At 43.6% G+C, this 20,069-nt stretch overlaps 1 protein-coding gene across 1 annotated transcript in view; it reads left to right on the forward strand.

Annotated features, from left to right (window-relative positions):
- The window catches only part of LOC122396363 (homeobox protein Nkx-6.2-like), a 31,472-nt gene extending 14,338 nt beyond the window's left edge, over positions 1–17,134 (forward strand). Inside the window, exons 3-4 of the mRNA XM_043394689.1 lie at positions 639–847; positions 16,937–17,134. Coding sequence (XP_043250624.1) covers positions 639–847; positions 16,937–17,134 — 407 coding nt within the window. The remainder of the gene's footprint in view (positions 1–638; positions 848–16,936) is intronic.
- The last annotated feature ends 2,935 nt before the right edge of the window (positions 17,135–20,069 follow it).

A 20,069-nucleotide genomic window follows, 5' to 3' on the forward strand; every position in this document is an offset into this window, starting at 1 on the left:
TTACGAAAGTGTTTCGAAGAACATTGTAGAGGATCACTTTTATAGAGTAAATTGGGGCATCGATGTCTCCGTCAGTTGGAGCCATTTTTAAAATTAAAGTCTACTTTATTTTTCCCATAATAGTCCCTATAACTCGTTCAGAATACCCACTTTGATGTCTATAATTACATAGCCTGCTACTACATTGGTAATTGGCTCTTCACATTACATAACCTGTTACCAATTCGGCGATTGGATGTGCACATTACGTAACCTGAAACCATTTTGGAGATTGGACGCGCTCAGAACATAACCTCTAAACATATTTGCGATTAAATGTGCATATTACATAACCTCCAACCGTTTCGATCGTGTACCTTATGTAATTTTACGCCAGAGATCAATTGTGGCCACGTGACGTTTATTGTTTTGAGAGAGAAATTAAATGAAACAAATTTTGTATGGTCCGAAGAGGTTAGACTCGTGGAAAAAATCGAGAGCCTCGAACGCCGGATGCTGACGCGGAGGAGCTCGATTTTTTTTTCCGTCGATTCGTTCTAAGCAGTTCATTCGCCAGCCGCGACGGATGAATAGAAATAACGGTCGGAATAATATTATTAAAGTGACGAGAGAATCCCTGGAAAATATCGATGTTACAGTGTCGCAACAGCTGGGTTGTCAGCAAACGATGACAGGCACCGGCGGGGCTGGGGAGCACGAGGGTGGCAAGAAGAAGCACACGAGGCCAACGTTCAGCGGCCAGCAAATCTTCGCCCTCGAGAAAACGTTCGAGCAAACGAAATACCTTGCGGGACCGGAGCGCGCTAAATTGGCGTACGCCCTCGGAATGTCGGAATCGCAAGTCAAGGTAAGATTCACTTTCTATGTCCTTTCGAACGGATTCCCGTCAATTAACGGCCGATTACTGCGACACCTCGTTAAAAGGCCGGACCTTCGCCTCGATAAAAGTCAATAATGAAATTTTCGATCAATTACCTCGATTCAGAGCTAGATTTTGGTCCGATTGTAATTAATCTTACGATTATCAGTGGTACAATTTACATTCTCAACGAAAATTAAAATTTTTACATTTATCATTGTATTTTAACATCTGGATTGAAACGAATTGTGCGCCAACGAATTAATACTTGGATTGACTAAACAATGCAAGATATTCAAAATGAAAAAATAGTTTATTCGCGTAATAATTGGAATTGTTCGACACGGTCGATCATTTTACGAGAAGCGTTAACTATTCAAAATAGTAGCGATATAACTGGTTTGCGCGAAATTAGATGACGATGCCGTGTTTAATAAAGTTTATGCTAATCTTCAATAAAAACGTCACGATGATTTAAGCGGCTCGGCTAATTATGAGTAACAGATGTAGATGGGTTAATAAAAATTCATAACAGTTAAGCGTTCGCTGCTCCGATATTAATCCATGAATGATGGAACGACGAAACTGCGATAAAAAGTGAAATCAACTTAACTGCCTGTTTTTAATCTTTGCCATTATTTAATATTTCCTTGTCGGCTTAATTATTCGAGCGTGGATTATAACCTCGAAAAAGCATTTTATCCCGCGACCATGGAAGACGCGTATTACTTCGATTATAATTTTGCGATAGCGTCAAGATTTGCGTCGACATAGTTAGATATAATTATTCATATTTAGATATAATTGATCGTATAAATCAAGGCAATTCACGTGGTACAATCTCATGCAAAGATTTGCAAATTCGGTATTAAATGATTTGTGTTTAGAACTCTTATATAATTAGTAATATAACTTATTGTTAACTGGACCATTTCTACTTAAGAAACACCCTGTAGCGACGAGTTAATTCGTCATGCGCCACAGTGGGATATTTTTAAACGATAAGACCCATCTTGTCTCATACAGACATTTTCAAATAATAAGTTAACGTGACCGATCGGATACAGAGACACTTCTCAGTGACGAGTTAACTCGTCATGCCCAATGCAGACATTTCCAAACGACAGATTAGTTCGTTTTGCCCAATCCAGAAGCATTTTCAAATGATAAACTAGATCACACTGCCCAAAACGGAAATATTTTCAATTGACGAGTTAACTCGTCCTGCCAAATTCACAGATATTTTGCACACGATGAGTAAACTCGTCTCGCTGAATACGAAGACAGATTCAAACAAGTTATCTCATTCTGCTCAATGCAGACATATCCTTACCACGAGTTAACTGGTCCAATCCCATAACGAGGCACTTTAAAACCCTTCTATCCTCTATAATCGTGCTTCTACGTCTCGTTCTAAAGTCGTGGACAACCACGTTGGCCAACAATCATCAGGGAAAAACCAAAAAGTCCCGGACAAACGCGAGCAACGAAAAAAGCGTGTCATCGAAGTGGCAGCTTTCGCTAAGGGTGGGCCCCGGTCCTCGCGCGGGCCGAGGCTTCGTCGGGTGGTTCCCCGGTGAAAAGGGCGTAATTTTAAAACGCATTTGTTCGGGGGCGGCTTACTCCATCAACGCCGGGAGCAAGCTTCTAACGAGGCAGCTTGTAAAAAGTTCGAAGGATAAAAGAAGGTGACAAAACAGCCGGAGACGTGTCAAGCTTTGCGGCACCTGCGTCATTCCGGGCGCCCCTCTCTCTCTCTCTCTCTCTCTTTCCTTCTCTCCCGTTGCCCCTGCAGCGTTACCAAACGAAATAGAACGAACAAAGAGAGGCGAAACCGTAGGTGACGACGGCGAGCGTCACACCGGCACTCTGCTTCGTCCTCTTTCACCATTCTTCCACCCGCTCCCAGCGTCTCCCTCTTTTTTCATCCACGTCCCTGTCTATCCACCTATTGCTCTCCATCTTTTCCGCTCTCGTCCATCCCCCGCCCTCCCTCCTTCAATCTCTCTCCGTCTCCCTTCGGCCTCCCTACTCTCTCGAAAACCCCTATTACCTATCTCCCATATCCTCCCGCCGCGGAGAGGCTGCCACCTCCTCCAGCCTCCACTTTTACTCCCGCCTCTCGGAGCTACATCTGTAGTACTTCTGCTCGAGCCGCGGCTCCGAACTCACCGCTCCCGAAGCCTCCTCCGCGTGTCCCGTCCTCCCGGTTCGCCATCTTCGACCCTCGCAGCCAGCTTCCCATTTCGAAGCCTCAACCCCTGCCGCAGCCAGCGCGTCCTCTCTCTCTCTCTCTCTACCTCTGTCTCCGTCTCGCTCTGGCACGGCGGCGGCGTCGATGTAGCGCTGTCATTGGCTCGTTCTACGCCGCCATATTTACATTTTTATTGAAAGCTACAAGTCTGTGTCGGTGAGTGATAGCAAGGGGATGAGCGCAGCGCCCTCCACGCCGCCGCGCCGAGGGTTGAACGGGATGTCGGGGGTGGACGCGGCGGGAGAAGGAGACAGCTAGGTGAAGCACGGAGGACGAAAGAGGGAGGGAGGGTTAGCATTCAATTACCTCGGATTTCCTCGGCAAGAGGCGATTCACCTCCGCGTATATGCCATCTTCGAGGGTGAGATTGCCCACCCCTCGGATCCGGACCGGCACCGCGTTTCCCGAAATATTACGACAATATATACCCGCACGCTTCCACGGCCCGAGACTCGCTGATTCAGAGGCATCGATTCCTCGTCGCTTGTTTGTTGTTTATCTTTACGCGCTCGTCGCCGCGATTCGGTCCGCGGCGGGGCCTCGCGATTTACCCTGCCCGCTAGCGATGGCCTCGAGCGTGACGCGAGTCTGCCCTCCACAACTCTTTTTTAACCAGAAGTCGAATCGAATAGAAATTACACTCCCGAAGCATCGCTTTCTTTCCAGACGCATCGGTGTACGAATGAAATTTTTGAACATTATATACAGCTGTCTTTTTGGGAGAATTAAGTGAAATCACCCCTCCAGACGGAAATTTTACAATGGCGGCTAGCCATAGACACAGTTGTACCAGTGACTACAGAAGTGGCCTGAATCAACATTTTTCGATCAAATAAATGGTTAATTTAATCTTCTCGGATTTTTCTAAGCTTTAAAGACATTTTGAATATCTTTTTAGCAAAATATAACTGGTTTAAACTTCTTTCAACGTTATACCAATATTTTTATTATTAGAATTGTTTGAATAGAAATGTCTCCAACGAGAATAAAGGAAGACGATCGAACTTTTCCGACTGTATCGCGAGAAAAATCTGAACATTATAGTTCCCTCGTCTTAATACACTGCCGAAAAAGTCTTCCGTCGCGAACTTTGCTCATTTGCTACCATGTTACGATCATGTGCGGAGTATTACATTCCTGCTTTCTGCTATCCCCGATGTCGTTGCTGGTTCTACGACAGATAACAGAAATTTATTGTCCAACGTTATTCGGGAAATCTTCGCGGAACCCGTCGCCATATTTCTTTTAAGAACCCTACGCGCCACGGTGCGTGTCTGACGTGCGTAACGCGTTTGAATAATCGCGCGTTGAAATCTCCGGTGGCCTAAAAATGACACCGTCAGCGCTACTGGATTTATCAGTCGTAAACGGGTTCCAATAACACGTCGAAATTACATAAATTCCGCTCGTCGACGTTTACATTATGTTACACGAAAATTATTTCGTTTAATTTGTTTCGTCGGAACTTTTCGTCCCGTAAATATACGGGCGATAAAATTATTTTATTCGATGTAATAATATTGAACGACACACTTTCGTACCATTTGTCAAAATATTATTCCCGGGACCCTAGTTCGAGATAAATATCAATTTATGAAGTATATTTCACGAAGCAACGCGAACGCAAAAATTTCATTTTCCATTTTTGCTTTATTCCCGATGAACCTTAAAAATAATTTTCATTTAAAAATCAAAGGATTAAATAAATTGTTAAAAATAATAAGGGCATGATCGTTGGGTTACAATTTATGAAAAGGTACGGGTTACGTTTCTTTTTACAAGTTGAAATTCTTACCACGGAAAGATAAATATTCTATTTCATCGCGTTGCTGGAAAATAGGGGAACGTTCATCCGAGTATCCGTACAAACGTTTCGTTTATATCATCCATAAAAATGGTTTAAACAAACTTCTTACGGCGCACTTACGGATCGTCCTGTGTACAAAATCGATACCCTCCGTTCGTGGTTTTACATCCGAGATTTATCATTTTTTCAGTATCGGAAAAGGATTAGTGCGGCATATAGGGATTCGCTAGTTCCGCCCAACGAAGATATATGTGTTCTGTCATTCCACATTTCCAGATTTATCACTTTTTCGTTTTCGAAATGCGTATATCCCATCCCCGCTTCCCCCGCACAGTCGATACGCGTTCTTTTTTTAAAAACCGAACACACGTTCAACTTGGCGCGATATTCTACGGTGTAAAATGTCAATAGTAATGCATCGTTAAGCGGAAGATTAATCGAAATAATATCGCACGGTTGCTTGCAGCTTGGTCCGGGGCTTCTTGTCGAATTATTTGTTTGCCGAATATCCCAACACTTTGGCGGTTCGAATTATTATTATTATTCGCCATATAGTTTTGACTTTGTAGAGTTGTTAACGAAAAAACGACCTATCATAGAGTGACCTTCAGACGACCTTGAAATTCAGATTTGATATAAGCAATTGATATATTTTCGAGTCGAGATTCTCCCAGTACCCTGACCTTTTCGCTTTCCTGCGACGTCCTACATCCTAGTCCCTGGTCTCGTAGTTTCAACTAAAACCGAGGAGGACACCTTTTCAATATCCCAAATGGACCACACACGGCGTACCAATCCCGGCGCGATCTACATCCCCGGGCGGAACGGAATCATTTCCCGGGGTGTTTCGTGAAATATCGTCGGGACGAGCGCGGCAATCATCGCGGAGGCCGGTAACTCGAGCTGACTCGTGATCGGAGAAGCGGCTATTAAGACTATTACGCGGATCGACGTTCGAATTGCCAACGATACCCCGGGCATGATTTAGTTAGCTGCCCGGTCGAGTGAACGGTGAGCAAAGTGCAGCGACAGGTCCGAACGGATGAGAGAAGGTGTAACGTTGGACAGAGAGAAAGAGCGCCCGGACTTTTGGCAAACGAACGATCCCCGGGAGTCGCGCGGCGTCCCCCCTATTAGAATCTAATACGGCAAAGTGAACGCGGAGCATTTGCGAGTTAAAGACCGTGACACCCCCGGTCTCGTAGGCGTATCAGCGCGTGTATCAGTGAAGTGAGAGACACGGTAGGGTGGTGGGAGACCGGGAACCCGGAGCCGCGGAGATGGGGTAACAAGTTGAAGTGCTCGGGAATGGAGAGACGAGACGAGGTCGGGGGGAGCCGAAGAGGGGTGGATCCGGGGTCTGGGGGAGGGGTCGGTTGTCGGTGGTGGATGTAAACGGCGGTGGGGTGAGGAGGGGCGCAGGGGATAAATAGCGGAGGGTAGAATCGCACGGAAGGAACGGGCTTAGATGGTGTTTACGCAGTGGTGGTGGTAGTAAAGTGGCGGCGGCGGTGGTTCTCCCCGGGTTCGGTAGAACGCGGGGGATAGGCTTGCAGGGGGAGGGGTGGAGTTGTTTACGGCGGAGTAATCTGCTCGTCGACGGATACCAATATCGATGACGTCAATTAGTACGAGCGAAAGCCTCCTACCCGCTTTTCCTCCACCCATGTATCATCATGGTGGTGTATGTACGTACGGCGGCGGCGTGGCATGGCGTGGCGTGGCGTGATAAATCACGGCAGCAGGCGGCGTTCCCTTCATTCACCTCCCACAGCTCGTACCCTCGAAATTGGCCCACATGTACTTGACTCCATAATGCTCGATTCCACGAGCTCTCGATAACAACCCGAGACTTTATTTCACACCTAGACCTCGCGCCGTCGGTGTTCCCTTCTTTCAGGCGTTTGGCTACAGGACGCTGGCGTTCCGGCGCGATTCAGGGAAATTCTCGAGACGTCCGAGGCAACCAGGGCTCGTTTCCAGAGTGCTTTCGCCTCTGCGACAGCCTGCCCGGTTATGTATGCCGGAATTTAGTCCCAATCGTTATGCTCGTTCGATACTAATTTGCCCTTTAACGGTTTTGGGGCAAATGCCCGCCAAATCACCATACTCTAAAACACTGGTGAGATCACGTACACGTGACAGCGGCCGACAGAGGGTTAACTAGATACCTAAGGTCTATGGACCCGACAGTCATTGACCGTTGTATTCTTGTCCTGTAACTCTAACGTAACAAAGGCCTCAACGCGAAAGGAACCCCTAGGGATTTTTTCTTTGTCCCTAGAGTATCCTTCGTTCTTGAAGGATCTCGCCGCAAGACGATATTACATTTAAGGGGGCCAACCGCTACCTGTCTTTCCTATTACGTTTTATGTGGCGCGTAATTGAGCGGATCGACACGCCGATATTTCTCCAAACCACGCCGGCGATACCAGGCGTCGTTTCCTTCCGCGTCGCGAGCCATGAACAACGCGAGCTGGCGGCCCAGCACGCTCGGAGCGACGTCGTTTCGAAAAGTAAGTATTTAGCTGGGGATATTGTGACTTTGGAGCCAGGCGTGCTTTTGATCCCAAGTTTATGGCAGCTGTTAATCGACGGTTGGTTTGATAAGAGTCGAGGAGCTATGGGGTGCACAGGGTGTCACGCATTATTGCCCGAAATATTTGGGGTTAGATTTAAAAGCAAACTTCGGCCGTGCCACGCTGTAATTTTTATGTAACGACTTTATGCGACAAATAAAAACCAAAGAAGCACAAACTGTACATCGAAATCTAATACTGTTGTACCGACGGAGGTCCTGAATTACCTTACGAGCTGCATTTCGGAGAAAACATGATTTAAAAATCGACCAAATCGATTTATTTTCCCACGAATATCCGTTCCATATTTCTCTCCGACCGGGGGCGGTACTTGAGGTTAAATTTTAGTCCCTTTAGTCAGAAAAATATTGAATTCGGGGCGCGAGTTACTGATTATTTCGCGATACGATCTTTTCCCCCGGTCATAAACGCTTGTCCAATTTCCTCGGCAAAAGGCTCCCAGCAAAAAAGCGTTCGCAGCAGGCTCGTGGGTGGGCGGGTGGGACGCGTAAGGACGGCGAGGCTAAAAATCCAACTGATCAAATCGGGCTTCTATGAAGGGGACGAACTAATCCTGTAACACCCTCGAGTGTTTCCTTGATCAAATTTGATGAATGTATCTGTATCACTGTACACACGTATTAATATTCCCCTCCCCATAATTCATTCAACCCGCGGAGATCAGCGCCGCGCTTAGGAAACAAAAGAGGACACGCATCGCAGATGTGATCAATAAGATTTGCCTCGAACTACTTGGACGAGCAGGGATTATTTAATTGACTTTGGGGGCCTCGTGTGCACGGGCAGGCGTCCAAACGAATCGGAACACCCGCGTTAGCCGACCTTATTCGATTAATTTCAGTTTTTAGACTCCACGATGACTTATGATTAATCTTTGAACTGTTGTAACTTCGTCAAAAAACATCGTTCGGCGATTGGCTTGGGTTAATTTACAAGCTTAAAGTCTCTACTTTTATACAGCTGGGCAGGCGATTCTCGAAAATTTGTTTACTTTAAACAGTAGAGTAAAAAGTGATGGTAGTCTACTCTTTTTAAAGTTCGGTATGTTCAAGCGACTCTACGGGGCTTAATTAATTTTAGAAATTATTTTAAACTGTAGTTGTAGGGAGAAACCTAATAATTGAGACCAAACCCCCACCTGCCACGTAGAACTCCAACTTAAAATCCCAGATCCAAGTAAACTGGAGCTTTGCATTAGATTCTCTTGGTTTAAACCCAGTTCGACCTGCGCGCCATCTATGTTCCCTTTTAGAACCATCGCACTTCGAAGCCTAGGAGATACAAAACTTGCCCCAATGTCACAAACGCAACGACTTCCAATTGACAGTACGACATCGGTGATTTACAGTCTACCAAATTGCACGGGATAAGACCACGCCATAAAACTAATCGTGCAAGTCGACTGCAAATAAAACAGGCGTACTTTATCACCCCCCATAATCTACCATTTTTATCCAGATGCCAAAGGGCTGTCGGCGCTCTCGTCGAAAGCGAAATGCACCTTGAAAAGGTGATCCTCGAGCGTCGCCATAATCCCTAACCCGTACGCGATCGTAATTTTATAAATCAATCGTGGAAAAGTAATTTCTCGTAATATTACAAAGTGCTTGGAGCAGAATGTTTCTTCAAATAATAAGTAATGCGATCCGCGAGAATGGCAGAGGGTAGTTGGCTGTTGGCGATAATGCGCTCCTCTGTATTCCGTTCTCGTACCGCTTCCCCATATCGATATGTTTCCTCACCCTTCCCCGATACCCTCCCGACCAACCATTTGGCTTCACTCGAAGATCAAATGGCTTCACCGATTCGCGTTATCCCCAATATTCTATTTTTATTTCGGAATCAAATTTCGCGGGCGGCAGGCGAACGGGTGAGGGGGGGGAGCGGGGCAAATTTTACGACTCTCTCTTACAACGCAAAAAAGCCCTCCGGAATTCACTTTTAGATCGCCCTGTGTGTCTTGATTTTGCCCTCCCTACTGTGAATGAATATCGATAATAGTACCGTGGAACTTTTCTCGGCGATATCGTGCGTTACATTTTCGAAAATTCACGTTCCCTCGAATCTACTTGCTTCCCGATGTCTTCCGGGTTTCATTGAATCCGACGTTATTTGGCTGCCGGAAGTAACTTTAGCTACACGTGCAACTTTTCGAGAAAATTAAACGAGATTGCTCCCCGACTCATCGGTTCGAAGTAACATATGTATTAGTGCTAGTGTTCATGCTTTGAATGAAGACACCGTGTCCCGATTAGCTCCGAGGCATCGAACTCCGAGTGTACAGGGCTCTGGTGTCCCAAATATCACAGATTTCAGCCTTTTGCGGTCCAGCCGTGTCTCTCGGGCATGGGCAATGTCGGATATGCTCGCGGGCCACGCCAAAGTTTGGATTAACACTATATCGGGCTGTAACGTACGAAACGTTCGCTTACACGTTGTCCCATAACGTTTCACGTATGGATAAATACACTGTTTGCGTGCATCGAATTAACGATCAGCATATATTTTGTTGTTGACAGGGAAACAACCGACAGTGATTAACACAAATGACGATACTCGGTTACGCGCTTGACACTGCACGTTTTCGGATAACCGTCGCAACGAGTTTGTTTACGATATTAGGGGAACCGGCGCGACAGTTTTGGCCGATGCGGTTTCTTCTTTATTCCAGAAATTGTCTACTGATTTATGGAAGAGGTCAGGAGACGCTTCTAGGCTCTGGCTACAGACTGTAACTACTTGTACCTCACTTATGAACTGTGTACTGGGGAAGAATCTACCAATGTCCACAACTATGTTTAAACTATAATTCCCAAAGGTATCGGGGCCCAGAGTAGATCCTTAAGTTTGGACGAATATTCTCGTCTCTTAAAAATATTTCTTAACTCAAAGAAATGAAATTTACAGCAGCTAAAGTCGATGATGTGGATTTCCCGCGAGATCAAAAATTTTTCGCGTTTCCCGGTGTACGCGAATGTGCGACCGACCTTAAAAATTTATCGACGTGTCAATGAAACGGTACCATTTGAATGATAAGCGGGCCCAATGACACGGAAGTCATCCGAGCGAGTGTTGCGCACGGCTTTCCACGCATCATTAAACATTACGCTCTCCCGTTGCACAGTCGCCGGTTGAATTCCATTTTTGTGCGATCGCGCGTTTCCCGCCCGTTCGCGAATTTCACTTGACACGCTTCTGAATCCATTACCGGGATACAGTGAGACCTCGATTGTCTGAATTAAACGTATTAATCTGGGGCTTTCCAATCCTCGTGACCTGCCAACTGGCACTGTTCCTCTTAAACTGATTACTTCTGCCCGTGATTCGAGCTATCTTAAAATGCTTCCGACGCGGTAACATCGACAATATTTATAGTCGAACGATTCGTCGTAAAAAATCACGTCGAAAATGTGAAATTGGATTTTTTAGTACGGGTCCCCGTTTTGGAGAGAAACGACTTTGAAAACGGCGAAGCGCGTGCGCCGCGCCCCAACAGATTTTAATACGAATTATCTCGAAAAGGAACTTTTGCATGGGGAAAAAGTATTCGACGATTTCGATTTATTTTTTTATGAGGAATCGATTCAGTTAGTTCAAATTAATATAGGGTAAATTTAATTTATATATTGTTAAATTACTCCATGTCTATATTACGTGTACTAACGTCATGTAAGTGTGGATAAAAGAGAATCGATAGAGTTATTAATAGGCAAAAAGTGGAATGGTTATTTTACCTCAATAATGACGTTAATTTCGAGGACGTTATAGATCGGCAGCGGACATGATTGGTGCTTAGCCAGCCGGGGTCGACCGCATTCGATATAAACACTCTCATTTGGTAATATATCTCATTAAGGCCTCATTGATCCACCTCTCGATAAATTTATCCAGCAGTTCGGAATGATATGCGAACCGATCTCGTTTTCCCGATAAAAACCTGCTGCAGTTGGTTTATTACGGTGGATTCGGTCGATCGATAAATTATAGAAGAGTGAATCGAATGATGTTGAACGTTCTGATGTACTTAAACAGCTCCTGATAATATCCATTAAATACATCCATAGTAAACGAGTTACCATTTTCTTCGTTAGGACAATTACTTTTCAGAAACACTCTGTGTATCGAATGTTAATTTAATTTCACGCCGAGATAATTGATTCTAAGGGAGCCACGGAGGATAAAGGCATATCCAGTTTCTTTTACTTAAATATCATTCGGCTCTATCGACAAGCGGGAGGGAGAAAATTAATAATGAGAGTAGGCACGCAGCAAAGCGGAATAATTGAAGGAAGCAGGGCGAAAGACAGGGAAAAAGTAAGAGTTGAGTGGGGAGAAAAACACCGTGAAAGCTGCGAGGGAAATGTGACAGGACGGAAAATCTGAATTGAAAGGAAAGTCAGGAAACGAAAGTCGCTGCGAATATCAATGATAGAAGTGCACTAAAGTCAATCAACCGGGTTACTGAATGAGAGCTACGACAATCTTCCCAATCGCTAGAACAGTTTCTTCCAACCTTTTGATACCTAAAACACTCTACTCCCAAATTATTAATCTTTATAAAAGATCACTCTAAGCTACCAATGCCTCAGAACAGGTCCTCCCAAGTTTCTAATGCCTATTAAGGCCTAGATCAGTCTCTTGAAGTCTCCAAAACAACTTTTCTCACACTACCAACACCCAAGATAGCCTCACCAAAGCTCCCACTGCCCAGATAGTCTGTCCAATCTCTGTAATAGCCCTCTTCAAGCTACCAATGACTTGCATAGTCCCGATTACCAGGATCACCCCATCCAGTCCTAAAAATCCTGCTCGTTCGTCGCGTGTAATCGCGAAGTAACGCGTGTCCGTACAAATTTTCTCGTTCCGATCGCGCGTAAAGATCTGAGTCACGCCTGTAATCTTTCGCATAGTAAATTATCCGCCAATATCAACGAGATCAGATACTAGCGGTATTATCTGTTACTGGAGAGAGGAGGAGGGTTGAAGCGAGGGCATCGCGTGCGTCCGCGAAGAGAGCAAGAGAGCGCAAGATGGAGTCTGAGAGACAAAGAGAAACAGAGGAGAGAAGGGAGACGGCATACGAGTGTCAGATGGGGCGACAGAGAAAGAGATCAACACTCCACCCCGCGGTAAGGGCTTTGCGCAGTTATAAATGCGGTTTTGTATCTAGCTTTACAGGACAAAGTAATGGGCTTAGATAATCCTGATTTAATAAATCGAACAGTTGCGAGGTAACGCTGGGGACATGCCCCCCTCGTGACTACGTTTACAACGCGTGCGTGACTAATGCGTTCAAAAACAAGATGAATGACACGCCAGAAGATCTTCCTCTGCATTTACATTTCACCACTATATTTCTCGACGGGAAAAATCCCGAAAATGCTGATCGAAATCTGTGCGTATTACGCGCCAAACGATACCTTTTCGACGGGATTTGCTAGTCATCCATTAGCTATTATCATAAATTTGTTGTTAGCTGTTCATGTAGCGACGAAGTACATTTTGTTAATTAAAATTGTTATAATTGCTTTCGAGATTCGAGAGTACAAAATGAATATTCATTGAAACGAAATGGATTTCTTTGGTTAGGCAGCGCGACACCGATTAATATCGAATCGTTTAACCGGCTATTCTAATGTTAACGTTCAATTTGAGGGCATGTAAAGCGCAGAGATTTTAATGGGTTATTATCGGTTACTTGCGTCACGTTTTGGCCCCATTACGGTCTATTAAATTAGAGGTAATTCCTGGTTAAACAGTGTACCGCCATAATGTTATCCGAAAATCAATTCTTACAATGGCGATGGGATCATTCTGCTCCAGTTAGAGATAAATCCACGCCACGACCGAATATATTATTATCAATTGTGCATTGCGTCCGTCATATTATTAACATTACGCATCGCGAACCAACAAACGCAGAAACATAAATTTCACCGCTCGACAAACGTCTGAAAATGTTATTTCAGCGACCGAAGCTTGATTGCTCCGATCAGCAATATACACAGAATTTGTTTAAACTTCGCACTCATAATACCACAAACTTTGAACAATAAAAACGTAAATAATTTCTTTCTTCTTTCATTGACTCTTCAGTTTGTCTTTTACATCCCTTAGAATCATACGATGATTTACCGTAAATGAAAGACGAATTTCCAAGCCCAAAGCGAAGCATAATTTTGCAATCCAAGATAGTCAAGTGCCACTGTCTTCGCGGGCTGGTAATAAAAATTTATCCTTATCCGTTTCGGTTCCCGCCTTTCCTTGTTTTTATTGTAGTCCCTTCCTTTTTATTAAAGACGATAAAACGTTCAATCGATGACCCACGATCAACATATCGTGCGGCGAAATCACACGGACGCATTATTAAGTCGAAATCGCCCGAAATATTTCTTTCCGTGACGTTCCGATAAGAGCATCCCTTCGAACGGAGATCTCTTTCACGGATATTTTTATCTTTTTTTCAATTACTGAGCGACCATTTCTCACCGAACACGATCTCTGTCAGTTTTAACTATGGTTTCGCTGATTTATTTAAGCAGTAGAACCAACTTCGTCCGATTCATGGTCGGGGGTACACCTTTTCCCAACCGATGAGGGCAATTTTTTCCATTTAACAGAAACCATTTGATTTTTTTATTCAATTTTTCGATCTGGAAAAGCTGCCGCTCCTGCCATCTGGCGAGCTTCTCGCTGGACCTTCCCCGTGAACAAAGGTCAAGGTTTGCACACTGGTTATTGACCTCTTGCAAGCACAAAATTCAATTGTTCCTTTCTGCTATTCATCATTACGTATCACTCTGACTCTGTCCTGCTCCATATTTGAGGTTAGATCTCAACTGCATTAACTGTCTCTCATCTTGTCTTCAATATCCACCGTTCTGCCAAAGCACCGATAACTTTTTCAAAAATGCAAACTTCACACTCAAGAAATAGAGCACTGAAAGCAGGGTAAGCAAACCCCTCGCGATAATATCTTCGAACAGTTCCAAATGATTAAAGAATATCAATAGAACTTTTCGAAAGGCCCGATACATTCACGATTTGAATTACAAAACCGTTCGATTGGCTGCAAGGTCCAAATGAAGAACCCGGCAGAGAGCTCGGGCACAGTTTCTATCAGGAACACAAATGAGATTCAGAGCGTCACTCTATCGCGTCCCGGCGAAAGAAACCAGCCAGAATGGAAGGTCGAGAGGAAGGATTAACGAAAATAGAAGCGAACGAAGGGGAGGGGGGGCTGAAGGGGAGGTGGGGGTGGGTTTAAAGAGGAATCGACGTTTTACGTCGGCCGGGCTTACAGTCAATCTCTCCAGATTGTCTGGCTTCCTTTCTCTCCGTTATCTTAATTCCTTCGAGTGTTTTAATTTTCATCCGAACAGCTATTAACTTTTACGGTGGGCCGTTTACTTTTTAATTCGTTTACCGCCTCGCACCGGGACGCTTATATCTTTAATTTAAGCTCTCGACTTGGCGGCCATTGAACAAGCCTGCGGATTGGCGAGAAAAGAGGGGTGGCACGGGGTGGAGTTTAGTGGGGTCACGCGGCGCCGGCATGGATAGAGGGTGGTTTGTGGGTGCAATCGCTACGCTCGAGTCCCGCGCTCCCCTGACGCCCGTTACGTTAATTAAATACATTGTTGTGGGGACACAGACTCCTGCTGCGTATTTCGAGCTTTATAGATGTACAGGACCACCTTAACAGTCGCCTTCCTTTTCCGTCAAGGTGTGTTCGTTAACCCCGGGGCCCTTGCTCTCGCCGCCTCTGTACCTTCATTTTGATTAGGCTGAATAATAAGCATGCTCCAATTACGGGACCATGCGTACCCGGGAGGATGTTGACGCCGAAAGACGAGATGACGGCTTAAGTCATACACTTGTTACAGACACAGAGAGCATCATAGTCCACTGTGTTACGTTCCACTCTCGGAAGCACCCTGTTAAGTGACGACATATTACCTGCGTTTTAGCAACAAGGGCTTTAAAACGTCAGGCTGAACACTCGGAGATACAAGGAGCATCATACTCTGTTAGATGCACAGTGGTACGCACGCCATTCTGCCGAGTTTGACGTGTTGCCTAGATTACAGATATTGCGGACCCTATTTTACTGGCACTGCCTAGGTAGTAACTAAAAGGGGTTTAGAACGTCGGGTCAGACACTCGCGGCAGACACAGAGAGCATCGTACTCTACTGTGTTAGACTGTCGAGTGTGGCATGCTACCTAGATTATACCTAAAGAGGATTTGAGACGTCGTGCTAGACACTCGCCAGAGATACGAAAACCATCACGCTTCACTGAAATCTTACATTGCAGTCAACTTACCTGATCAGCCCCCTACAACTTTAATTTCTTCTTTCTTGGCTATTTTTCACTTAACCCCACGACACTTTCACTAGAATCTTACAGCAAAGTACTGAAAGACGTGTTTCGTTGAGCATCAAGTCCAAGTTCTTTGCCCAGACACTGTTTCACTGAAGACTCAAACAGTTTTCACTTCCTATGTCTGGCTCTATACACAACACTTCCACTAGAATCTTACAATAAGGTGCAGTGAGCGCAACTTCGCGTAACGACATTAAGGGAACCAAGGCTTACACCTTCCTCCCATTACTACCACTCACTCTTTCGCACTCTGTACCCTGCTGTACAGAGTCCCAGGGGCCCCAACGTGGAGGTGAGGTGAGTGGATTTGACCAGAGTGAGCCCGCCAACTTCGCCGAAATTCTCCGCACCAGGCAACCCATCAAAGTAACATCCCAGGTATAGGAGAATATCAGCTTAATCGAGGTTTTCGACCTGACTAAAGCCAGGAAGTCCCACTCCAGCCTCGTACCCCCTTTAACAAAGTGCAGAAGGAGACATCTCATAGACAATCCTCCTGATTGATCCTCTAACAATTTTAATGTCCTGTGTCTGACTATTCTGAATTTAACCCCGCACACTTCCATTAGAATCTTGTAGCAAGGTGATGAAGGAGACGTTTCATTGACACCATCGAGTCCGAATCCTCTGTCCAGGCATCCTTTGTCCAGTGGCGCCGCTCTCTCATCTCCAAGAGGTAGGCAGCTGCGAGTCTTCTCTATTCATGTATAAATCGCTTCTAAATTTCGTCGGATCTAACATGCACACAAGCATTTATTAACAGTAAATATACTCGAACTCTGAGTAACAGGAGACCTAGTTAGGTAGAAAATGTGTCCAGTCAGTAAATATAGCATCTACTCTACTTAAACGAATCGACAATGGCATTGAGATTAGGTCTGGTACTGTGTTAAATGTGACGCTGAGGCTAGGTTTCCAATCCGTGTAGCTAAATATGTGGAGGAACAGATAGATTTTAAGTAAATTTAATAATTACAAAGACCAAAAGGAGCGATGGTCTTTAAAGTTGTTTGGGATCTTTGTTTCCAGGTGTGGTTCCAAAACAGAAGAACAAAATGGCGGAAAAAGCACGCGGCGGAAATGGCAACGGCGAAAAGGAGGCAGGAGGAAGTAGAGGGCGTTGTTGCCGAAGGAGAGGACGGATGCAGCGACGCAGAGACTGATGGGAACAGCGAGACTGCCGCGAAGAGGCTCAGGAGGGAACTCGAGCAACAGTACAGGCATTAAGAAGTGTAAAAACAGCATTAACGTGATGAAAGGGGAAAAAACATTTACTAGGTAGATTCCTACGAAAGAAATGGAAGTGTATAAGGAGAGTTTCACCATGTGCGAAGGGAAATTTTGTTTTTTTACGGTCCGTTTTTATTGTTTCGTGTCGTCGCGTGGATATTCGAGAAACAATCGAATAATTTTGTCTTACTTCGAGCCTGAAAATAATTTCCGTCGATACGAAAACCTCTGTGTTTCAAAAACTAATCGCCACGTTCAGCTTCGATCGAAATTCTATGTAATTGTTATAATAGAAGACACCCCCAGTTTGGAAGTAATTCCTGTTCGACAGAGAAACAGATAACGAGGCATGAAAGATTGTGCTGTTAAAACGCATTAATTGTGAACGGAAAGGCCTAGTTAAAAGTGTAAATGATATTTTAAATACGAACCTATTGTATCGTTGATGTTTTCTGTTTTGGTACCGTCAAAAATTTATAGTAACTATTTTAAAAAACCAAAGAGCGACAAGTTTTGCAAAACGAGTGAAATTTCGTTGGTACGTTCGTGTCTTTCGCGAAGTTAAAATTCAAATTCTAAGTTAATTAATGAGTTTTGGTAGCACAATGTCGAGTTTCGCTTTTTTTTTTTAAATAATTGCCCAAAACGAGTTTTTAATGTTTATAGAAATCTATTGTCATTTGTATATATTTGTACTAAGATATTCCTATATGTATAACGAAGAAACGATTGTGCCATCTGTCTAGACGTACGTTAAAAATTACCACGCAAAATTATTGCATTATGATACGAAACTCAGAGACAGTAATATACAATGAGATTATTTGCAGGATGTCCACAGCACAAAGGAAGTTCGATAGAAAGTGAATTGCAAACGATTCTAGTAGTTTTAAGGCAAGAAAGCAGTTTCTTTATCGTAATGCACAATCATAAATTAATGTCAAATTAAAAAAACATGTTCTATTCTAGTCATCTGTGCGTTGAACGTCGACTAATTATTTGTAAATAATTTAAAGAATAACAGAAACTGTATCGTGTTGCTTAAATTATGATAATTCGTTACACTTTATCGATACGAGAATTATGAAACAATTATGAGACGAACATACTCGTAAATCACAAAAGACGCGTCTTGCCTTAAAATTTATAAAAATTCGAGGAAAATTTCGCCGTCGCGTCAACACCGAGTCCTGCAAGTAATAAATTATTAATAAGAAAAGAGACACCGGTAATATCATTATTCGGTTAACAGCACGTGTATAGTAAATGTATGCTGAATATCAGGCGAGCAACTATGGATATAAATATTCGAATAAATAAACACGAAAGAGCAAAAAAATACGCAATGATTCCTCCTACAAGTTGTCTATTTACGTCCCAGTGAAATTTAAGCCAATGGATAAGCGGAACGAAGTGGATTTTGTATATTCTGTAGATACGATAAACGTGAATGTGATATTTAACATATTTAATAAGAATCTGACATAGGTATACCGGATGGCTCTAAAGTAAATCGCCAAAGTCTGGCGGAGCGTTCCAACTCGTTACGAAAACAATTTCTTATTTACAAATAATATTTAATAGCGATAAGGCTGTACAAATATAATACAAATTTAAGTTCTCGAGAGACGAATATTTCTTCGACTTCCATTTTCAAAAATATTGCCGGAGAAAAATTTCTAAAGCAGAATCAACTGGTCGTTCAAGGTTATCTAACTGCGAATGACGTTAGCAACACCGTGCGCGCGCAGATGTACGTGGGAAAAGTGGGAGGAGCCCAACAGTGTGGTGGGGATAGCGCCCGAGTGACCTTGAACGACCACTTGATCTTTATGCAACAACGTTTGGCTCCATTGGGAATTGGAGTGACTCTGAATCTATGCAAGTTGAAATAACGACAATAGACGATGTATTTGCTCTTATTAGAACTTATAAAAATGTTCTTTTGTGACCATGGCTTTCTCTGGTTCTTGAAATCGATTGGGCAACTCCGTCAAAATTTGATCGCCTATTTTAGAGTCATCCCACAAGTAGATACTCCCAATTAAACTAAAACTGAAGAACGCAAAAGAATAGGAACGTAGATATACGCATATAAATATGTATAATCACACGAAGCGTGCGCCTAAAGACTCGTAGGCTAACGATACACGAGTGGATTCAGAAAAATCTTGTAACAATGTTTCTGCATGAGCGACGGAGTGATTGGCTCGCGCATTCGATGACGAATAACCGGAGGAATATTCACGAAAGCCAGGTATATAGCGTACCAAATTACTCGAATATTCGAAACATTACTGTACAGTATTTAGATAAGTCGCTAAGCGAAAGGTAGAGACAATCTGTATAAAATATTGTATAAATTATACATACGTGTTATCTATCGCTTGTGTATTATATCTCCAATTTAATAAATGGAATACGTATTATGGTAATTATAAAACCACTGTGTATTTATTTCTTACACTTCACTCCAACTAAATATGACGATCCCTTGCAAGTAAAAGCATCATGCAAAAGAAGAGGCAGGCACAATACTTCATTTTAAATCAATTTCCAAAAGCTGTATCTATTATGAATTCTAAAAACAGTATTTTACGTCAAGTACATTGTGTAGAACAATTGTTCCAAAATTATTGATGTTGAAACAAATGATAAAATAAAGCTCCGAGTAGTTGGACCTTTTAAAATGATCAAAACGAATACTTTAACGGAAAAATAGCTCGGAAATAAAGTCAACAAATCACAAGATCCATGACGTAATTTATGATATGTGTATATGAAGGTTGGAAGAAGATTCCTCTGCCAAAAATAAGTTCAATGTGTGGAATAAAATTTTGCGATTCGAGTCTTCGTTTCCGAGAAAAGTAACTATGAAAACTGTTTGGCGCACGTGCACCCAGCAAATGGTCAAAGTTCATTTACTAGAAAA

Source organism: Colletes gigas, unplaced genomic scaffold (assembly GCF_013123115.1).
Source record: "Colletes gigas isolate AHSC1104 unplaced genomic scaffold, ASM1312311v1 Colletes_gigas_Sc00007, whole genome shotgun sequence".
Taxonomy (NCBI): Eukaryota; Metazoa; Arthropoda; class Insecta; order Hymenoptera; family Colletidae; genus Colletes; species Colletes gigas.